We start from the raw sequence: 22,366 nt of genomic DNA on the forward strand, positions 1-22,366 counted from the left end.
GATCGCGACGAAATTCGACAGGCAGCCTAGCTATAACTAAACACGACCGCATGCCAAGTTTCACCCCGATCAGAGAAAGTTTTCAACACACTTTTAAAAACAGGGTTTTGACGATGCCGCAGGCGCGTGCATGTACGGTCGGGCTCAGAACGGACAACGACGCGAACCGGCAACTAACAACGGATGCAAGTTTTGAAAACGGGCGGCAACGGGGTGCCAATGCAATGTTGATGATGCGCATGATGCGACAAAAGAAGATAGACACACGACGAAAACGGAATAGAAAGGGAATCTTCTGGAACGTCGGCATCGGGCTGTCACATCCTACACCTCCCACAGATTGATAAACCTTAGGTCATCCACTTGAGGGAAAATTGCTAGTGTCCTACAAAACTCTGCGCTTGGAGACCCAACAGAGTCAGCAAGAATAAGATTGCATACTAGACATGATGTGTCAAGTACAGGAGCTGCTCGACAAATGTTATACACATGAATCCCTTAGTTTGTTTGGTATTCCTATAATTCTAGTGTAGAAAAAGGATGGTATGTCGCGTATGTGTGTTGATTGTAGTGGCATTAATAATACTACTCTTCGTTATTGTCATCATATTCCTAGGCTAGATGACATGCTTGATGAATTATGTGGATCAACCATTTTCTCCAAAGTTGATTTGCGTAGTGGATACCATCAAATTCGTGTAAAATTGAGAGATGAATGGAAAACCGCATTTAAAACTAAGTTTGGATTATATGAGTGGTTAGTCATGTCTTTTGGGTTTACTAATGCACCTAGAACTTTCATCAGCTTAATGAACGAGGTTTTACGTGCTTTCATTGGACAATTTATGGTAGTCTATTTTGATGATATACTGATTTATAGCAGATCTTTGGAGGAACACTTGGGACATTTATGTGATGATTCTATTGCTCTACGTGATGCACGTTTGTTTCCTAACCTTGGGAAGTGCACCTTTTGCACCGATCAAGTATATTTCATTGGCTATGCTATTACTCCACACGGAATTGAAGTTGATAAAGTAAAGATTGAAACTATTGAGAGTTGGCCGTAGCCCAAAATGGTCACACAAGTGAGGAGTTTTTTGGCCTCACTAGTTTCTATACGCGTTTTGTGGGAGATTTCAGCACCATTACTGCACCTCTCATGAGCTTACAAAGAAATATGTGCCTTTTGTTTGGAGTACCACACGGGAAGAAGCCTTCACGATATTGAAAGATAAGTTAACACATGTTCCCTTACTCCAACTTCCTGATTTTAATAGAATTTTCGACCTTGAATGTGATGCTAGTGGAATTGGATTAGGAGGTGTATTATTAGAAGATGGTAAAATTGTTTCATACTTTTTAGAAAAAATGTGTGGACCTAGTCTAAATTATTCTACTTATGATAAGGAATTATATGCTCTTATTCACACTTTGGAAACATGGCAACATTATTTATGGCCCAAAGAATTTGTTATACGTTCTTATCATGAATCTTTGAAACATATAAAAAGTCAAGCAAAACTGAAGTGTGGACATTCTAAATGGGTTTAATTCATTAAGACTCTCTTATGTCATTAACCACAAGAAGGGTAAAGAAAATGTTATTGTTGATGCATTATCTCATCGTTATACTATGCTTTCACAACTTGACTTTAAAATATTTGGTTTGGAGACCATCAAAGATCAATATGTACATGATGCTGAATTTAAAGATGTGATGCAGAATTGTAAAGAAGAGAGAACATGGAACAAGTTCATCATTAATGATGGATTTGTGTTCCATGCTAACAAGTTATGCATTCCATCTAACTGTGTTCGTCTTTTGTTGTTGTAGGAAGCTCATGGAGGACGATTAATGGGACACTTTGGCTGTGAACAAGACGGATGACGTACTTGCTACACATTTTTTTGGCCAAAGATGACACGGTATGTTGCTCGCTGCACTACATGTCAAAAATCTAAGTCACGACTCAATCCTCATGGTTTATATATGCCTTTGCATGTACCTAGTGTTCCATGGGAGGATATATCTATGGACTTTGTTTTAGGTTTACCTCGAACAAAGAAGCAGAGGGATAGATTATTTGTTGTCGTGGATAGATTTTTGAAAATGGCACGCTTTATACCATATCATAGAAGTTATGATGCTGCTAATGTTGCTGATTTATTCTTTCATGAAATTATTCGCTTGCATGGTGTGTCAAATACTATTGTTTCAAATCGTTATACTAAATTTCTTAGCCACTTATGAAGATTTTATGGGCTAAGTTGGGGACTAAAGTGCTTTCAGTACTGCATCTCACCCCCAAACTAATGGACAAACTGAAGTAGTCAATAGAACATTGTCTACTATGCTTAGGGCTATTTTGAAGAATAACCGGAAAATGTGGGAAGAATGCTTGCCTCATATTGAATTTTCTTATAATTGTTCGTTGCATTCTACTTCTAAGATGTGCCCTTTTGAAATTGTGTATGCTTTTCTACCTCATGCACCTATTTATCTTGTGTTTCGTTTGTCTTCCTTGCCTCTTGTGGATCTATTTTAACATGTCTAGTGTTTTTTATAGATATAGAGAAAGTGATGATCCCATATTGTGCATTTTGTATTTAAATGCAAATTCTATATAATGAACATCCCTTTGGGGAGCTATCCTATTTTAACATGTCTAGTATTTAAATGCAAATTCTATATATCTCCATATGTGGTTTTGGTAATTGATGACAATTCCTATGGACTAATGGTTGCCTTAAGTTATATTTATAGGATTTGTCCATAGGCACTTCTTCAAGTCCATCGGTTGGGTTCAAGGAGTTTATATGATGACCAAGAAGGTATTCAATGTATTATCCAAAGAATGGTCATAGAGACACAAGGTTGATCAAGATCTCAGACAAAGAGTAAATCAAGATGATCAACACACAAAGCGTACAAGATGTACCCAGAGGGATCAAGTGATCCCATGGTATGGTAAGCATTGTCCATTACGTGTTTGTGTACTAACCCATGGTCTTCATGAGAGTTCTATGTGGGGTTAGGTGTGTCTCCATGGGCTTGCGTCTAGAGGAACATCTCATACAAAGCGTACAAGATGTACCGAGAGGGATCAAGTGATCCCATGGTATGGTAAGCATTGTCCATTACGTGTTTGTGTACTAACCCATGGTCTTAGTGAGAGTTCTATGTGGGGTTAGGTGTGTCTCCATGGGCTTGCGTCTAGAGGAAGATCTCATACAACCCATGAAGGATGACGTCAAGTGGTGATCGTCATCAAGATTGCGGTGTGCAAGTTCAAGTGGATCATCACGACGATATCATGCTTTAAGCTTGACATCCATTGTGGCGGCAATGGTCTTGTGAAGATATGTTGAAGAGTGGCTCATCCATAGTGAGTATGGGGGAGCAATCAAAAAAGTCTTCATCAAGCCAACGCAATCAAGGAAGGTGGTCCATCTTGAAGAAGCGAAGATCATCATCATCTAGCTCAAGAGTTCGAGGTGCAAGGTATAGGTTTTCCCTTGATAGGTTTTTTGTTTTAGGATAGATTGATGTACTGTCAAGGGCGGCTCTCAAGTGAGTAGCTTGATCGTATCGTTCGTTGAGAGCTCAAACCATTTGCATACTTGCATCATACTTCTTGGTTCTTGTTTTTTGTTTTTTGTCAATTTTAGAGCTTTATGGTCATCTTCATGACAAGCTCGAGTTCATCGAAAACGGATTTCATATGCATCTTCTATGATGTTTTCGATGTTGGGAGTTTTTACCGGTCTTATTCAAAGAAGGGTTCTCACCATTTTATTATGGGACTTTTATCACTTGCTTATTATTTATATTTCTATCAATATTGTGTTAGCCCATGTCGTTAGCTTTCCAACAAACTTGGTTTCGTTGAAATCGGAGTCCGTATGGGAAAGTTAGAGCAGATTCAGTATCCACCGGTAGTAGCGCTCCTGGTGCCAGTGGTAGTACCGCTCGTGTAGCAGTAGTACCGCCCCCGGAGCGGTAGGCATTTCTTACTACCGCTCCCTAGCGGTAGTACCGCTCTAGGAGCGGTAGTACCGCTCTGGGTGGGCGGTAGTACTACTTCGGGACGGTAGTACCTCTCTCTGAGCGGTTGTTTTTCCTCGGACTTTTTGCGAAGACATTCTCTAGAGGTAGTACCGCCAGTGCTAGAGGTAGTACCGCCAGGGTTAGCGGTAGTACCGCTAGGGCTAGAGGTAGTACCGTTAGGGGCTAGCGTTAGTACCGCTGTGCTCGGGTTGTAAGTGGAGGTAACGGTCTGATTTCTTCCCCCACTATATAAAGGGGGTCTTCTTCCCCCTTGGACTGATCTATCCGTTGAGCTCATGTTCTACCCCCATTGTTGACCTTCTTAGAGCTTGCTTACTCTCAATCGCTCCAATGATTCTTGCTTGTTCTTGAGGGAAAAGAGAGAGGAGATCTAGACCCACATCTCCACCAATCACTTTTTTCCTCTATGTGAGGGGAACCCCTTGGATCAAGATCTTGGAGTTCTTTGTGAGCTCCTTGTTCTTCCTCTTATATTTCTCCATAGCTTTTGTTGTTGTGGAGGGATTTTAGTGGGAGGGACTTATCCACTTCGTGTGTTCTTGCCATTGCATTAGTTGCATCGGTTTGAGTTCTCCACGGTGATACGTGGAAGTGAAGTTTGAGAACCTTATTACCTTTGGTACTTAGTACCCTAGATATTGTTCTTCATGGATGCTTTGGCATCCTAGAAGCTTGGTGGTGTCTCGGAGCTCAATCCTTGTCGTGTAAAGCTCCGGGCAAGCGTCGGGGTCTGCAATTAGGTTGTGGAGATTGCCCCGGGAAATTTGTACGGGTACCGGTGACCGCCCCCAAGGTTTGCCATTTGTATGGGTTCGGTGACCGCCCTCAAGGGTCCCTTAGTGGAATCACGGCATCTTGCATTGTACGAGGGCGTGAGGAGATTACGATGGCCTTAGTGGCATATTGGGCAGCATTGTGCCTCCACACCGCTCCAACGGAGATTAGCATCCGCAAGGGTGTGAACTTCGGGATACATCATCGTCTCTGCGTGCCTCGGTTATCTCTTACCCGAACCCTTTACTTATGAACTTTACTTTGTGATAGCCATATTGTTTCTTGTCATATATCTTGCTATCACTTAGTTGTTTATCTTGCTTAGCATAAGTTGTTGGTGCACATAGGTGAGCCTAGTTGTTTTAGGTTTTGTGCTTGACATATTAAACGTTAGTATTATTCCACATTTGTTCAAGCCTAAACTGTAATTATTTTAAAGCACCTATTCACCCCCCCCCTCTAGGCGACATCCACGTCCTTTCAATTGGTATCAGATCTAGGTCTCTCTTTATTAGGTTTAACCACCTAGAGAGTAGGGATGTCGACTAGGGGTTTAGGATTCTCTAACACTCTTAGTTTCGATGGCACAAATTTTGATGTTTGGGCAATTCGCATGCTTAATCACTTTAGGGTCATGGACCCAAACTTGGAGCGAATTGTAGATATGGGTTTTCCTCCTCCAAAGGATTCTCAAAATATATTTTTATAGGATGAGAAAAACTCTTATCTCAATGCTCAAGCTTCTAATGTGCTTTTTGATGCTTTGAGCAATGTAGTTATATTTCAACTCATGCCATTCCGGGATGCTCATGAGTTGTGGACAAAGCTTCAAGATAAATATGGTATGTCCACGATTTGTGGGAATGATTGTTCTCCCTCCACCTCCAGTCATGTGGTCTTCTCAACTTCATCTACTTCACCTACATGTGGATTGCCACAAGGTAATGATATGGTGAGTAGTGGAGCTCATTGCAATGATGATAGTGGGCTTATTGTTGATGATCCTTCATCACTATATTATTGCAATGCTTCATCTTTGGGCGTTAACACTTCGAGAACTCTAAATGTTTTACATGCTTGTGTTGATAGTCCTTGCATATCATGTAAAAACTTCTTGACTAAATCTCATGATGATATGCTTCCTATATCTTGTTGCCATGATAAAAATGTATCTATTTCCTCGAGTTGTTGTGCTAACAATGTAGATGAAGTTCATCACTCCATGGAACAAGATGTGGCCTTGAATGATGCTTCAAGGGATCCTACATAATCATCTATTGTTACTCACTTTTTCCTTATGGCTAAGGCTTCAAAGGTATCTCCTACTTTGAATCCCAATATATCCCATGATGATGATGTTGATGATAATGGGATGAGGATAATGATGAAGAGAGTAATATTATTGCATCCTTAAAAATTAAGGGTGAAATGATTTTTAATCTCTTTATAAGAATAAACTTGCTTGTTCCTACTTCTTGGAAATCATGTCTATTGCCACTCAGGGCAAGAAATACATTGAGGAGTTGGAAGCTCATCTTGAGGAGCATGAGGCCACCATTGAGACAATGGAAGGTCATGAGCGTGATTACGCTAACGAGATCACGGAGCTATCTCAAGCTCTTAAAAATGAACAAACCACCAAGGAATCTCTTGAGGAAACCTTTGCTATAGAATTATCTAGATTAAAGGAATCCCATGATAGAGCTCTCGAGGTGGCTAATGATTTTAGAACAAAAAACGATAAGCTTGAAGTTGCACATGCTAAACTCGTTGAGGACTATGAGCACCTAGAAAATGGCTCAAGGGCTATTAAGAGTTCGCTCATTGAACTCACCGAGTCTCATGCTCAACTTGAAGCTTCATATGCTAAAGAGGTTGCCAAGTTGCCTTCTCCCCTTATTGTTAATAATGATGCATGTGCTACTAACTCTACTTCTTGTGAAGCATCCATTTTAAAGGAGAATGTTGAGCTAAGGGCTCAACTTGAGTTGCTATCTAGCAATTATGGGAAATTGGAAGAAAGTCATGTAATGCTCACAAGCTCTCATGATGATCTTCTAGTATCCCATAATGTGCTAAAATTATCTCATGAGGCTATTACTACCAAGGTAACATCGAGTGATCCTCATGTGGACATTAGCACTACTTATAGTCAAAAACCTATATTGCCATGTACTAGTCCTCGTAATTCATCTACTCATAATGTTGCTACATCTTGTGGTGAATTACTTTCCATGCCTTGTTGCTCTAACAATGAAGCTTATACTTCCTCTAGTACTTGTGTTGATACTAACCATGTAAAGGAAATCAAAGAGCTCAAGGCCCAAGTCACTTCCTTGAAGAAAGACTTGGAAAAGAGTCATGAAGGAATGTCCACACTCAACAATGTCTTGGGTGGGCAAAAATCACCAAATGACAAATATGGACTTGGATTCAACTCCAATAAGAAGAATAAGTCCAAAAACTTCAAGAAGAAGGGCCAAGAACAAGTCAAGAATTCGGCCAAGATTATTTGCTTAAAGTGCAACATTGAAGGGCACCATGTTAAATCTTGCCAACTAAAGAAGAAGCCCCAAAGTCACAAGCAACAAGGGAAGCGGCCACAAGTTCAATCACATACTCAACTACACGTTGAAGAAAGGCACCTTCCCAAGAAGACCCAAGCCAACACTCCTCATGTTGAGAAATCACTAGGGAAGAAATTAAAGGGTAGATGTTGCTATTTATGTCGTGAGAAGGGTCACTTCTCTTCTTCTTGCACGAGAGGTAATTTATCCAACCCAATCATTATTGATGATATCTATTCTCTTGGGAAGGATAAGGTTGGCAATGTGTTTGCCAAGTTTGTTGGTACTCAAAGTGGTGTCAAGAAAAGTACCATTTCGGTTGCCAAGCCTATTGTGACTAACCTCTTAGGACCCAACGTGGTTGGGGACCAACAAGCTCAAACTTGATCAATAGGTGAATATGAAGGACATTGGAGACTTGGATACATAATGAAGAATTAAGGGGTCTTCATCATTCATATTATATCAAGCCAAGTCATTTGGATTATCGAGTTTCTATCTTATATCCAATGTGCCTCCTTACGGTAACTTGTACTTAAACTGTTTACATTGTTAGTTGCTTGCCCCTTTGCATGTTGTGGTTTTGTACCTTGCATGTGTTTGTATATGTTGTGCTTCCAGCTTGCTTATCTTGAGTAATCGAGTATGTGTATGTTGGTTTGCACATCATGTACATGTGAGTCTTGTATTGAGCCTTTTTGCCTATTGTTTGTATCTTTGTTGGCTCTTGTGAGAGATTAATGGATTTTCCCATTGTGGGGGAGTAATGTGCTTTGCACGCCTCACAATACTATAAATGTGTATACATGGGGAATACCACTTAGTATTGATATTTCAAGATTATCTAGTTTCTATGTGGTATGTCTTACTCATGAGAAATTCAAATTCTATAGGGTCCATTAATTATCTCTTGTTGGTTTTAATTTGTCACTTGTTAATATTGTTGGGTTATCACATTATGGGGGAGTAATATGCTATGTGCATATTACAAGCCTAGAAAATGTGTACATTTGAGGTATTGCCACTTAGTGTTGATATTATGAATTATCTTGTTCATAGGTGGCATGTTAGCTCTACAAGTGTCATTTGCTTGCGATTTATGGGTAAAGATGATGTTTGATATATTTGCAATCTACCAATGAGTATTATTTCCAAAATACTTCTTGTTCTTGACAATTGGTATTCCCATCATGTGGTAGGAATTGCTAATCGTCTTTACAATGGATTTTGTGTTTCGTTTGTCTTCCTTGCCTCTTGTGGATCTATTTTAACATGTCTAGCGTTTTTATAGATATAGAGAAAGTGTTGATCCCATCTTGTGCATTTTGTATTTAAATGCAAATTCTATATAAAGAAAATCCCTTTGGGGAGCTATCCTATTTTAACATGTCTAGTATTTAAATGCAAATTCTATATATCTCCATATGTGGTTTTGGTAATTGATGACAATTCCTATGGACTAATGGTTGCCTTAAGTTATATTTATAGGATTTGTCCATAGGCACTTCTTCAAGTCCATCTGTTGGGTTCAAGGAGTTTATATGATGACCAAGATGGTATTCAAGGTATTATCCAAAGAATGGTCATAGAGACACAAGGTTGATCAAGATCTCAGACAAAGAGTAAATCAAGATGATCAACACACAAAGCATACAAGATGTACCGAGTGGGATCAGGTGATCCCATGGTATGGTAAGCATTGTTCATTACGTGTTTGTGTACTAACCCATGGTCTTCGTGAGAGTTCTATGTGGGGTTAGGTGTGTCTCCATGGGATTGCGTCTAGAGAAAGATCTCATACAAAGCGTACAAGATGTACCGAGAGGGATCAAGTGATCCCATGGTATGGTAAGCATTGTCCATTACGAGTTTGTGTACTAACCCATGGTCTTCGTGAGAGTTCTGTGTGGGGTTAGGTGTGTCTCCATGGGCTTTCGTCTAGAGCAAGATCTCGTACAAACCATGAAGGATGACGTCAAGTGGTGATCGTCATCAAGATTGCGGTGTGCAAGTTCAAGTGGATCATCACGAAGATATCATGCTTGAAGCTTTCCGTGCATTGTGGTGGCAATGGACTTGTGAAGATATGCTGAAGAGTGGCTCACCCGTAGTGAGTATGGGGGAGCAATCAACTAGTCTTCATCAAGCCAACGCAATCAACAAACATGGTTCATATTTAGGAATCCAAGATCATCATCATCTAGCTCAAGAGGACGAGGTGCAATGTATGGGTTTGCCCTTGATAGGTTTTCTCTTTTAGGATAGATTGTTGTACTGTCAAGGGAGGCTCTCAAGTGAGTAGCTTGATCGTATCGTTCGTTGAGAGCTTAAACCATTTGCATCCTTGCATCATACTTCTTGGTTCTTGTTTTGCGTTTCTCTTTGTGAGTTTTACAGATTATGGTCATCTTCATGACAAGCTCGAGTTCATCGAAAACGGAGTCCATATGCATCTTCTATGATGTTTTCGATGTTGGGAGTTACTACCGGTCTTATTCGAAGAAGGGTTCTCTCCATTTATTATGGGCCTTTCCTCACTTGCTTCTTATTCATATTTCTATCTATATTGTGTTATCCCATGTCGTTAGCTTTCCAACAAATTTGGTTTCGTTGAAATCGGAGTCCGTATGCGAAAGTTAGAGCAGATTCAGTATCCAGCGGTAGTACCGCTCCTAGTGCCAGCGGTAGTACTCCTCCTGTAGCGGTAGTACCGCCCCCGGAGCTGTAGTACCGCCCTTGGAGCGGTAGTAATTTCTTTCTACCGCTCCCTAGCGGTAGTACCGCTCTAGGAGCGGTAGTACCGCTCCGGGTGGGCGGTAGTACCTCTCTTTGAGCGGTTGTTCTTCGTCGGACTGTTTGCGAAGTCTTTCTCTAGAGGTAGTACCGCCAGGGCTAGCGGTAGTACCGCCATGGGCTAGCGGTAGTACCGCCAGGGGCTAGCGGTAGTACCTTTGTGCTCGAGCTGTAAGTGGGGGTAACGGTCTGGTTTCTTCCCCCACTATATAAAGGGGGTCTTCTTCCCCCTTGGACTAATCTATCCGTTGAGCTCATGTTCTACCCCCATTGTTGACCTTCTTAGAGCTTGCTTACTCTCAATCCCTCCAATGATTCTTGCTTGTTCTTGAGGGAAAAGAGAGAGGAGATCTAGATCCACATCTCCACCAATCACTTTCTCCTCTATGTGAGGGGAACCCCTTGGATCTAGATCTTGGAGTTCTTTGTGAGCTCCTTGTTCTTCCTCTTATATTTATCCATAGATTTTGTTGTTGTGGAGGGATTTGAGTGTGAGGGACTTGTCCACTTCGTGTGTTCTTGCCATTACATTAGTTGCATCGGTTTGAGTTCTCCATGGTGATACGTGGAAGTGAAGTTTGAGAAGCTTATTACCTTTGGTACTTAGTACCCTAGATATTGTTCTTCGTGGATGCTTTGGCGTCCTAGAAGCTTGGTGGTGTCTCGGAGCTCAATCATTATGGTGTAAAGCTCCGGGAAAGCGTGAGGATCTCCAATTAGGTTGTGGAGATTGCCCCGAGCAATTTGTACGGGTACCGGTGACCGCCCCCAAGGTTTGCCATTTGTACGGATTCGGTGACCGCCCTCAAAGGTCCCTTAGTGGAATCACGGCATCTTGCATTGTGCGTGGGTGTGAGGAGATTACGGTGGCCTTAGTGGCATCTTGGGGAGCATTGTGCCTTCACACCGCTCCAACGGAGATTAGCATCCGCAAGGGTGTGAACTTCGGGATACATCATCGTCTCCGCGTGCCTCGGTTATCTTTTACCCAAACCCTTTACTTATGCACTTTACTTTGTGATAGCCATATTGTTTCTTGTCATATATATTGCTATCACTTAGTTGTTTATCTTGCTTAGCATAAGTTGTTGGTGCACATAGGTGAGCCTAGTTGTTTTAGGTTTTGTGCTTGACATATTAAACGTTAGTTTTATTCCGCATTTGTTCAAGCCTAAACCGTAATTATTTTAAAGCGCATATTCACCCCCCCCCCACCTCTAGGCTACATCCACGTCCTTTCACTAATTTTCGTAAGTCAAAGCTAATGCCACGTGTTGAGCTTCCTGCAGATCTTAAGGTGTTACAGAAAATAAATGATAATGCTTATAAACTTGAGTTGTTTGCAGATTTTGGGGTTAGTCCCACTTTGAACATTGCAGATTTGAAGTCTTATTTGGGTGAGGAAGATGAGATTCCGTCGAGGACGACTTCATTTCAAAAAGGGGAGTATGATGAGGACATTAATACCATTGTTACATCCACATCCCATGTTGCTACACATACTGGACCAAATACTAGAGCTCGCGCACGCCAATCGAATTACCAAGTACTTTTGTTTCTTGGAAATCCTTCTAATGTTCATGAACATATGATGTTGCCTATATTAGATCTTTTTGTTTTAGTTATAAATGAAGGACCTAGCATGGACAAGAAGGATGACCATTGGAGCGGGATCAAGCATGGAGAAGAAGGTGCATGCGGGAGAAAGAACAATAATGGAGTTTCGAGTGGCGATTTTCACACTTTGAAGACACCATGATGAAAGCATGAAGACTTGGACGAAATATACAAGATGTCACTTCATAAATTTCATCCATGGGCTAATAGGTTTTGCCTCACCTTATTTTTGGGTCAGGCTCATGTAATTTCAAGATACCACATTATAGGATGTTTTTAGACTTCGTATGTGTGGAGAAACCAAGTTAGGGCTGGTTTCACACCCCTCCTCCAAGGGGTCATGAAATTCCCCTATATTCTCCCATATATACAACACTTAGGGCGCCATTTAGACTTGGGTTTTATTTGGATTAAAAGTTTGCCATAGTTGTACTTTGTGTCCTTCGTTTGTGTTCTAAGACCAGACCAAAACGTCACGGAACCTCACCTTCATCAATAAAGCTTTCCTCTTATATTCACAATGCTGATCGTGCTTCGGCGTGGTCAACAACCTCTTGGAGTTGGTTTAGCGAATGCTAAGGCATGATGTCCTTGCACGTTCGTAGTCGGGTCGTGAAAGTCTACTCCATAAAAAATGATTGTGAATATCTCATTGAAAGACGGGACACCTTTGCCTCCATCGTCCAGGCGCTCCACTCGAGCTCCACCTCCGTCCAGGCATTAGAGCATCTCTAGCAGACCCCCTTATTCGCGTCGAACTGCAAAATAAGCGCTAGTTTACAGTTTTGCATGAAAAAAGTGGCCCGAAAATACACCTTAAACTCCCCTCACCCTTAATTCTTTTAAGGGGTGCATTAAATTACCACCCCCTCTCGCGCCGATCCGTGAAAACATAGGCTTTTCCTCCGCTCCATCGGTGCCCTGTACTATGGAAAAGCAGTTGGCGGTAGGGACATTACAGCCCACGCGTGTTCCCCTCCCTCATTGTGCAGCCACCCGTCACCGTCGTCGCCCGCCACCTTCGATTTCGGCCATATCCGACGGTGAAAACACATCGCCGGGTCGCGAGTGCCCCGCATCCGTCGCTCCCAACCGCCCCGGGGTCGCCGCCGCCCCGGATCGACCGCCATCGAGTCACCGTCCGCCCCGATCGACCGCCCGCCCCTGATCCACTTGTGAGTCCTTTTCTGCCCCTTCAAGTTAGATTTTGCGGACAATTTCCATTCATGCGAGCTCTGTTGCGATTTATAGGTGGATTTGAGCCCTTGCGGGGAATTTTTGCTCGAGAATTCGTCCTCGTTTGACGACTCATACATAGAGACGATGCTCGAGAACAGTCGGCAACACATGGTGGTGGTGGTCCTCGCCGTGAACAATTTGGATGATTATTATATTATAATATTCATATTTTAATTTATATTAATTTCATATTTCTGTGTAATATGACACCTATGTGTTAAATGAAGAAAAAAAACATGTGTTTTAAGAGCTAATGCAGGTTGCGACCAAAACACACACCGCAACCGTTCGGCCCGCACCCGTAGCCCATGCTAATCCTCAAAACACGTTCGACCCGCAGTCGCAGCCCACGCCAATCCTCAAAACACGTTACTTTACAGGTCCACGTGACAAGAGGTCTACTGGACAGGGATCTCCTACTGGACGCTCTCTGCGTCAAATTGTCCTGCTTTCGCACAGCACTCGCAATCGAGAGGTGAAGCTAGGCCGACCCGTTATACTGTAGCAACACCTCTGGTTTTAGGAACCTTCTAGAGGTTCTTGAACCGGATTTGTTTTTTCTGTTACTTTTGCGTTTTTATTTTTCTGTTTATGTTTCTTTTTTTATGTCCTTTTTTGATTTTTCAGTTTTTCTATTTTTTCTGTTCAAAAAAAATCAAATGCTTTTCGAAAGTTTAAATATATTTCTTGTCCTAAATATTTGTTCACAATTATCAAAAATGTTCATGTTTGAAACTTCTTCACGAACTTTTTTACAAAATGTTCATGTTTTTTAAAATGTTAAAATTTTCAAAAAAAAATCATATTTCCATTTTTCTAGGAGTTTAACAAATGTTCCAGTTTTAAAAATTGTTCACAAGTTAAAAAAATCGAATTTGTTCAGGAATTTCAAAAATTCCGAAACATTTTTTCAAATTCCAAAACTTTTTTTTTGAAAATTCGAAAAAAAATTATAAAAATTCCGGAACATTTTTTTCAAATTCTAAAATATTTTTTGAAAATTCAGAACATTTTTGAAACAGAAACAGAAAAGAATAATGAAAAAAGAAAACGAAAAGGAAAAGAAAAAACGGTTCAGGGAATCTTCTAGAAAGTTCCTAAAACCAAAAAAACAGGCTGAAAAGTCTAGAAGGTTCTCAAAATCGGCATCCCCGCAACTGGTAATGGGCCGGCCCAGATCATCATCCCTAGCTCGAGTTTCTCTGTGCGAAACCACGGCAACTTGCAGCAACGCTCGGCGAATAGCGTTTTCCCGCTGAAGATGCTCATACCACCCCAGGCAAACGTCTCTAAGATCACTGGTGCTTAAAAAAACATGTGTTTCCGGGGAGAATAAACTAGTTACTCCTACATCAGTTTGTACAGCTACTAATATAAACTTGGACTGGAGAACATGATCAAATCAGCGTTACAACCAGGCAAATTGTGATGATAAAACCAGGAACAGCCTTATTTTCATCAAGATTTTAGCACAACAACGATGTCTTCAAGAGAGAAAATACGGCATTCACGCCTCAGCCTATGGTGAAAGAGGCTATTATAGCAGCAAAAGAAAACAAACACCAAAACAGAAGCATCTTCATAGTGCAAATAGACAATTCAAACCAAAACATCACAAGAATGTTTCTCCACACACGGTTCCAAGTAAGGGTTAACGCACAAATCAACACCCAGCAATTGCAGGACAGGAAATTGAACAGCATTTACAAGAACTTAGGTGCACCTGACCACTGCACCCCCTCACCAAAAGAATAATTTAGTCAGAACAAAATGCTGCTAACTATGCCTCACCACCTCTAATCACAATTCACAAATCCATTCTGGTGCAATTTCAAAAAGAAAAGTGAGCAAAAATTTGCCGACTATACCACACACTTTGAGATCCACATTTGCCTACCACTTATAAGTTTCAACATTCAAGGTACTAATCAAGATGACATCAGCCAAAGCGCAGCTCACCAACTTGGAGGAGAGAATTTCCAGAGCACATCCTGTTGCAGATATCCTCAAGGATCTCCACTGCATTCTTGGGAGGGTAATACAGTCAGAAATCCAAGTTGAGATCAGCAGCAGGTCACCAGATTGGACGTTTTCAAGTACCCGTCGGGTGAAATGGATCAAGACCGAGAAGGGTACTATGAGCTATATGGACCTTTCACAAGACCTACAACTCTACAGATAAATTATCTACAACAACAATACAAGGTATGAAACACTGTTCTTCATCTTCCATGTTGCAATTTTGTAAGAACATGTGCTGCAGTACTAACTTGATGTATCAACCTCCTTCCCATGATCTTCATTTATTGTTCTTCGGAACCTTCGCAACCATATTTCATAGTCCATAGGGTAGGGGGTCCCGCATAGGCTGTCAACATAATCTGCAAATGCTTTCAAAACTGCTGCAACATCACCCAACTTCTGTTGTATAACTCTCCTTGACCATGATGTCTCTCTCCATTGAAGTGCACCTTCAACCGAGTCAAGCTCTGGGCAGACTCCGCCACATGAGAAATATAAAAGGTATATTAAACTTTCTGCATCAGATGCTGCACATAGCTTCCCTTCCTGAAGAGCAAAAGTTGATGAGAAGAATAGATTCATCAAAGGTCGATCCCTATCTTCTAGGATAGCATGACCCCATCCAATAAGTACAAAATGCGGTTGCCTTGAACCATTGCTGACACGGATCACATTCTCTGGCCGGATATCACCATGACGAATTCCCGCAGATGATGCAGCAGCAAGAGCGGATAAACAGTCATGGCAACATCTCAGAGCCTCATCAACACCAAACAATCCGTTCCGTATCAGATTTGAAATGGTCTCCCCAACTGGTGAGGTGACAAGGATTGGAGTGCTGCACAGTGGATGACCACAACTCCCGCTGGAGTTCGGCTTGTTGCATGGGCCTGGATGGACTACACGTCCAGAAGCTACCATCTGTGGTATGTATCTGCTAGAGATGTCCCTTTGCTTCATCAAGGTCAGTACTTTCGTCTGTCTTTGAACTTGGTACCAGGAATTCATATCCTCCCATGCTGGCTCCAGATGAGAAGGACTGGAACCTACATACAGCAAATAGGATTTGGTAGGCTCTTCCACAGGAACAGCACCATAAATAGGAGGCTCACTTTCTGTTCGAATGTCATTGATTTGAAAACCCTTCTGGCAGTTAGAATCTTCCATCAAGACAATTGACCCGATCTCAAGCTTCAAAATTTCATCTGGTTTTACATCGACAGTGCCTTCCTCCTGTACTTCAACAATCTCAGGAGAATGACTTCGCTGCTGGAACCGAAACAGACCGTTTCCATTGGATTGTCTGTCGACCAAGTGTCTCTCCGATCTTCGACTCTGTAGCCGGGAACTATGCTCTGTGGCCAGTTCATCAAGAGAATACTTTGGTGCTCCACAGAATTGGATCATCGAGTGGAAAACTGCAAGGAGAACTTGAAGGGTCCCAATGTCTCCCCAGTTAGCATTCCCAAGTTTATTCCATACTCGGTCAACGGAAGAAACTGTGATTTCGGCATCCTTTTTTATCCATTCAGCAGCACACTCATAAACATTGTTCAAATCAAAATTTAGCTTGTTCAGATCGCCTTGGACATTTACCACCCCTCCAAACTGTGAATCTACAAGGAGGACATAAACAGAATCTGAATTTCGAAGGACAGTGGAGGACCTGCTGAGGCTCCGAGAAAGTAATACACGAAGTGCAAAGAATAGCGCCTCCCCCAGGACAGCAGGAGACAGATGCTGGTCACTCTGCGCAGAAACCATTCCAATATCAGGTCTCAGCAAAGCCAACACAACAATATGATCCCACCTCCCTTGTGAATGCTTTGAATTCTTGAGCAGCACAGCTGTCGCACAAACACCATCGAGTTTTCCACTGCCAATAGCCTTCTCGGCAGGGTAAAATCGGGAGCTCGTGCTGTGTATACAGGCAACAGAGAAAGGCATAGCTTCCTCAGGACCCCAGAAAGCTTCCCACAGTCCCTTGATGCCAGCATGCAGAAAATCCTCCAGGGCAAGGTGCGCGGTAGCTTCAAAAACGTCTGATGTCGACGCATGAAGAGCGTTCGGCATCCGCACTAGCTGCTGAAAAGTAACACCTTCCAGAGCATAGTCAAAATTCTGCAGCTCGGCAAGGTCAAAAGGAACATCGAAAGCCGGCTTCTTGAAACCGCAGTCTTCGCTGTTCCCGGAGAACCAGTCCTCTAGGCTTGCAGTGAGAAGCTCGTTGTCCACAAACTTGCGGAGGAAATCTTTACAGGCGGATGATGATGAACTGCGCCGGTCAGGCGATTGGCCTGCCAGACACCACAAAATTCTCCAATTACAGTGTGTAAAGTTTGCACGGCAAATATGCCAAGTGATCGAATTGGAAGGGCTCGAGGAAAGTACATGATTCAAGTTACTGGTATTAGGTAGGAAATAGCAGGACGAAGCAAATACGAGCACATAAAGGGAGTGGATCACGGGTGCTAACCTGACGGCGTCGCCGCGTGAGAGCCGTGGCGAGGCCGGGGCCGGCGAGATCTTTCGGCGGCGAGGGCGAGGCCGGCGAGATCTCGCGTGGGCGGCGCGGCGGGGTCGAGGCGCGCGAGATCTCGCGGCGGCGGGGTCGATGCCATCGTCGGCCCGCACCACACCTCACCGCCTTGTTGCTGTCACCGTCGTCCTCGTCGGCGGCGTCGTCGTCGTCGTCGTCTCCGCGGACCGGGGGCCGAGCAACCGCCGCCTCCTCCGGCTCCTCTGCCGGTCGCCGCGCCGGGTGCGGAGGGGGAGAGGCGGCGTGGAGTAGAGGAGAGAAAAGAGGAGAGGGGATTGGGGATCGGGTCGAGTGGCTGCTCTGGTTGATGAGTGCGTTGTGTGCTGCGGCTGCGGCTGCGGCTGGGGCGAAACACCTGGGCCACATGGTAAGTGAGGTACAGCTGTGCAAACACTCCCATGCCCATGTAGCAGCAGTGAGCGATTATTACTGTTCACCTTTTCGTTCGCGCGGCCAAATTACAAAACCCTGCCAACATGAGTTCCTAAATCCCTACAAAAACGGGTTTTAAAAATTAAAACGCTGCAAAGGCTGAAAGTTCCAAAATAAGACTGAAATATGTGCCGAAATTCAGCACCGATAAATTAATTTTTATCCCGCTTGATTATTATTTTTAGGATGAAACGAGCCGGTATTTCGGTTGTTGCCGGTGGGAGGGCTTCTGATTTTATTTTATGGTTTGGTTAGGGTATGTGTTCTGCTCAAAGCGAGATGGTGGCGGTGTCCTGAAGATAAAATACATTTATCTCCGCCTACCCCTGCCCTCGTGTTGTATCTAGGGGCATGGTCTCGCGGAGGGTGTGTTGAGGTGTGTTTCTCACACATCTCGCGGGATTCGTTCAGGGTCTGTCTTTTGGAGAATATGTTGGGATTTTGTGTTCGTTAGTTTCATTTTTGTGTGTCCATGTGTTGGATTTCTTCAAATTTGTACCCACCCTTCATCGACGATTGTTGTTGTTCTAATGCGCATGTCATGTGGGATCTTAGCATGACAACATCCCAAATGCTTACTACAACAAGATTTGGCTGACTCCAGTGAAGGAGAGATGCGACAACGTGCTTTTAGCTCGCTCTAGTGATTGTAGTCATCATTGGATAGTCTATAGATTTGAGCGTAATTTTTGTTACTTCTAATGTTCTTTACAATGTCATGGTAATTTATGAATAGACTGACAGTATTTTATGCAAAACAAACAAATAAGGAATAGGATAACTATCTTTTTCGCATATCTTACAATGCTCCTCGGAGTCTAACCAAACAATGGTATGTGCTACCTCTTGAACTTGCCTTGGTTTTTCCCTTGAAGAGGAAAGGGTGATGCAGCACAGTAACAGTAAGTATTTCCCTCAATTTGAGAACCAATGTATCAATCCAGTAGGAGTATCAAGCCAAGTCTCCACCGTACCTGGGCAAAAACAGCAAACTTGCACCCAACGCTACAAAGGGGTTGTCAATCCCTTCACGATTGATTGCAAGGTGAGATCTAAAGACGGAAAGTACAACAAAGTAAAAGTGTAGGGCTGAAAATATGATGTGAAGTAGACCCGGGGGCCATAGTGTTCACTAGAGGCTTTTCTCATGATAGCAAATATTGCGGTGGGTGAACGAATTACTGTCGAGCAATTGATAGAACCGCGCAAAGTCATGACGATATCTAAGGCAATGACCATACATATAGGCATCACGTCCGAGACAAGTAGACCGATACTTTCTGCATCTACTACTATTACTCCACACATCGACCGCTATCTAGCATGCATCTAGTGTATTGAGTTCATGATAAACAGAGTAACGCCTTAAGCAAGATGACATGATGTAGAGGGATAAATTCATACAATAGATATAAACCCCATCTTTTTACCCTTAATGGCAACAACACGATGCGTGCCTCGCTACCCCTTCTGTCACTGGGTGAGGTCACCGCACGGTATGAACTCAAAACCAAGCACTTCTCCCATTGCAAGAATCATAGATCAAGTTGGCCAAACAAAACCCACAGCTCGAAGAGAATTACAAGGATATGAAATCATGCATATAAGAGATCAGAAGAAACTCAAATAAGATTCATAGATAATCTGATCATAAATCCACAATTCATCGGATCTCGACAAACACACCGCAAAAGAAGATTACATCAGATAGATCTCCATGAAGGTCATGGAGAACTTTGTATTGAAGATCCAAGAGAGAGAAGAAGCCATCTAGCTACTAGCTATGGACCCGAAGGTCTATGGTGAACTACTTACGCATCATCGGAGAGGCAATGATGTTGATGAAGAAGCCCTCCGTGTCCGAATCCCCCCTCCGGCAGGGCACCAGAACATGCCCCAAATGGGATCTTGCGGAGACAGAAGCTTGCGGCGGTGGAAAAGTATTTTCGTGGCTCTCTCCCATGGTTTTCGATTTTTCGGGGATTTATAGGCGGAAGAAGTAGGGCAGAGGAGCCATAGGGGGGCCACAAGCTTGCTAGGCGCGGCCCCCCCAGGCCGCGGCTAGGGGGCTTGTGGCCTCCCCTGGTACCCTCTGCCTTGGTTCTCAAGCTCCCTGCGTATCTTCTGTTCCGGAAAACATCTTTTCAGAGGTTTTATTCCGTTTGGACTCCGTTTAATATTCTCCTCTGAAAAGGGTCAAAAACACGAAAAAATCAGGAATTGGCACTTGGTACTGAGTTAATAAGTTAGTCCCAAAAAGATATAAAAGGCATACAAAACATCCAAAGTTTGACAAGATAATAGCATGGAACCATCAAAAATTATAAATACGCTGGAGACGTATCAAGCATCCCCAAGCTTAACTCTTGCTCCTCCTCGAGTAGGGAAGTGATAAAGAATGAATTTTTGATGTGGAATACTACCTAGCATATTTGTCCTTTGTAACTTCTTTCATGTGACATGAATGTTCAGATCCGTAAGATTCAAAACAATAGTTTTCTATTGACATGAAAACAATAATACTTCAAGCAAACTAGCAAGGTAATCATGAACCTTCGAAATAACAAGGCCAAAGAAAGTTATCCCTACAAAATCATATAGTCCGGTTATGCTCCATCATCCCCACACAACAAATTTAAATCATGCACAACCCCAGTATTGGCCAAGTAATTGTTTTCGCACTCTTACTTTCTCAAACCTTTTTCAACTCTCACACAATACATGAGTGTGAGCCATGGATATAGCACTATAGGTGAAATAGAGTGTGGTGGAGGTTGTGAGGCAAAAAGGAGGATATGGTCACATTGACTCGGCGTATCAAAAGGCTATGGCGATGCCCATTAATAAATATCAATGTGAAAGAGTAGGGATTACCATGCAATGGATACACTTAGAGCTATAAGTGTGTTAAAGCTCAAAAGGAGAACTAGTGGGTGTGCATCCAACTTGCTTGCTCACGAAAACCTAGGGCAATTTTGAGGAAGCCCGTCATTGGAATATACAAGCCAAGTTACATAGTGAAGATTCCCACTAGTATATGGTGGTGACAAAACAAGAGACTCTCAATCATGAAGAACATGGTGCTATTATGAAGCACAAGTGTGGAAAAAGATAGTAGCAGTGTCCCTTCTCTCTTTTTCTCTCTTTTTTTTTGTTTAGGCTCTTTGGCCTCTTTCCATTTTTTTTTGTCGGGGCAACTTTGGCCTCCTTTTTTTATTTCCTCACATGGTACAATGCTCTAATAATTATGATCATCACACTTTTATTTACTCACAGCTCAATGCTTAGAACAATGATGACTCTTATAGAAAATGCCTCCGGCAGTGTACCGGGGTGTGCAATGATCTAGCTTGGCGTATGACGTTGAAACATCTCGCTAGCTATCTTACGATCATGCAATGGCAATATGTAAGTGACAGCACAAGTCATGAGACGGAACGGTGGGAGTTGCATGGCAATATATCTCGGAATGGCTATGAAAATGCCATAGTAGGTAGGTATGGTGGCTGTTTTGAGGAAGGTCTATGGTGGTTTTGTATACCGGCGAAAGTTGCGCGGCACTAGAGAAGCTAGAAATGGTGGAAGGTAAAAGTGCATCTATACCATGGAGTCACATTAGTCATGAAGAACTCACATACTTATTGCGAAAGTTTTTATTAGTAATCGAAACAAAGTGCTAAACGCATACTCCTAGGGGAAGGGTTGTTAGGTGTTAACTATCGCGCGATCCCGATCGCAACACAAAGGATGACAATCAATAAATCAATTATGCTCCGACTTCCTAACATAGCGGTTCACCATACGTGCATGTTACGGGAATCACTAACTTCAACACAAGTATTTCTAGATTCACAACACCCTACTAACATGCCTCTTAATATTACCAAATCCATGTCTCAAAACTAATTGAGGGGAATCATACTTCTCTTTCTAATCAATGCACAAGAATATGGAAGTTTTATTGTATCCTCTTTGGACACCTATCATCTTTAGAACTACTTTCATAGCACAAGCCAACTACCAAGTTACTCAGAGAGAGCACTCTCAAAAAGATATAAGTGAAGATCGAGAGTTCTTATTTCTCCAAAATATGACACCGCCGTGCTCTAAAAGATCTAAGTGAAGCACAGAGAGCAAAGTTATCTAGCTCAAAAGATACAAGTGAACCACATGTGAGCTAAATTGCCTAACTCAAAAGAAATAAGCGAAGCTCAATGAGTATTCTAGCAAATTCACAATGAATGCATGTCTCTCTCAAAAGGTGTGCAGCAAGGATGATTGTGACACAACAAAAATAAAAGACTCCTATAA

The 22,366-nt window shown here is 42.5% G+C and overlaps 1 protein-coding gene across 1 annotated transcript; it reads right to left on the reverse strand.

The window, feature by feature from the left end:
- Nucleotides 1–14,764: 14,764 nt before the first annotated feature.
- On the reverse strand, nt 14,765–17,945 carry LOC123452484. Its single transcript, XM_045129138.1, has 2 exons — nt 17,561–17,945; nt 14,765–17,381 (listed from the first exon to the last, which is right to left on the reverse strand). Exons 1-2 carry the CDS (start codon nt 17,703–17,705, stop codon nt 15,328–15,330), a joined length of 2,199 nt encoding a protein of 732 aa, XP_044985073.1. The 5' UTR covers nt 17,706–17,945; the 3' UTR covers nt 14,765–15,327.
- Between the last annotated feature and the right edge of the window lie 4,421 nt (nt 17,946–22,366).

This window comes from Hordeum vulgare, chromosome 5H, assembly GCF_904849725.1.
Source record: "Hordeum vulgare subsp. vulgare chromosome 5H, MorexV3_pseudomolecules_assembly, whole genome shotgun sequence".
Taxonomy (NCBI): Eukaryota; Viridiplantae; Streptophyta; class Magnoliopsida; order Poales; family Poaceae; genus Hordeum; species Hordeum vulgare.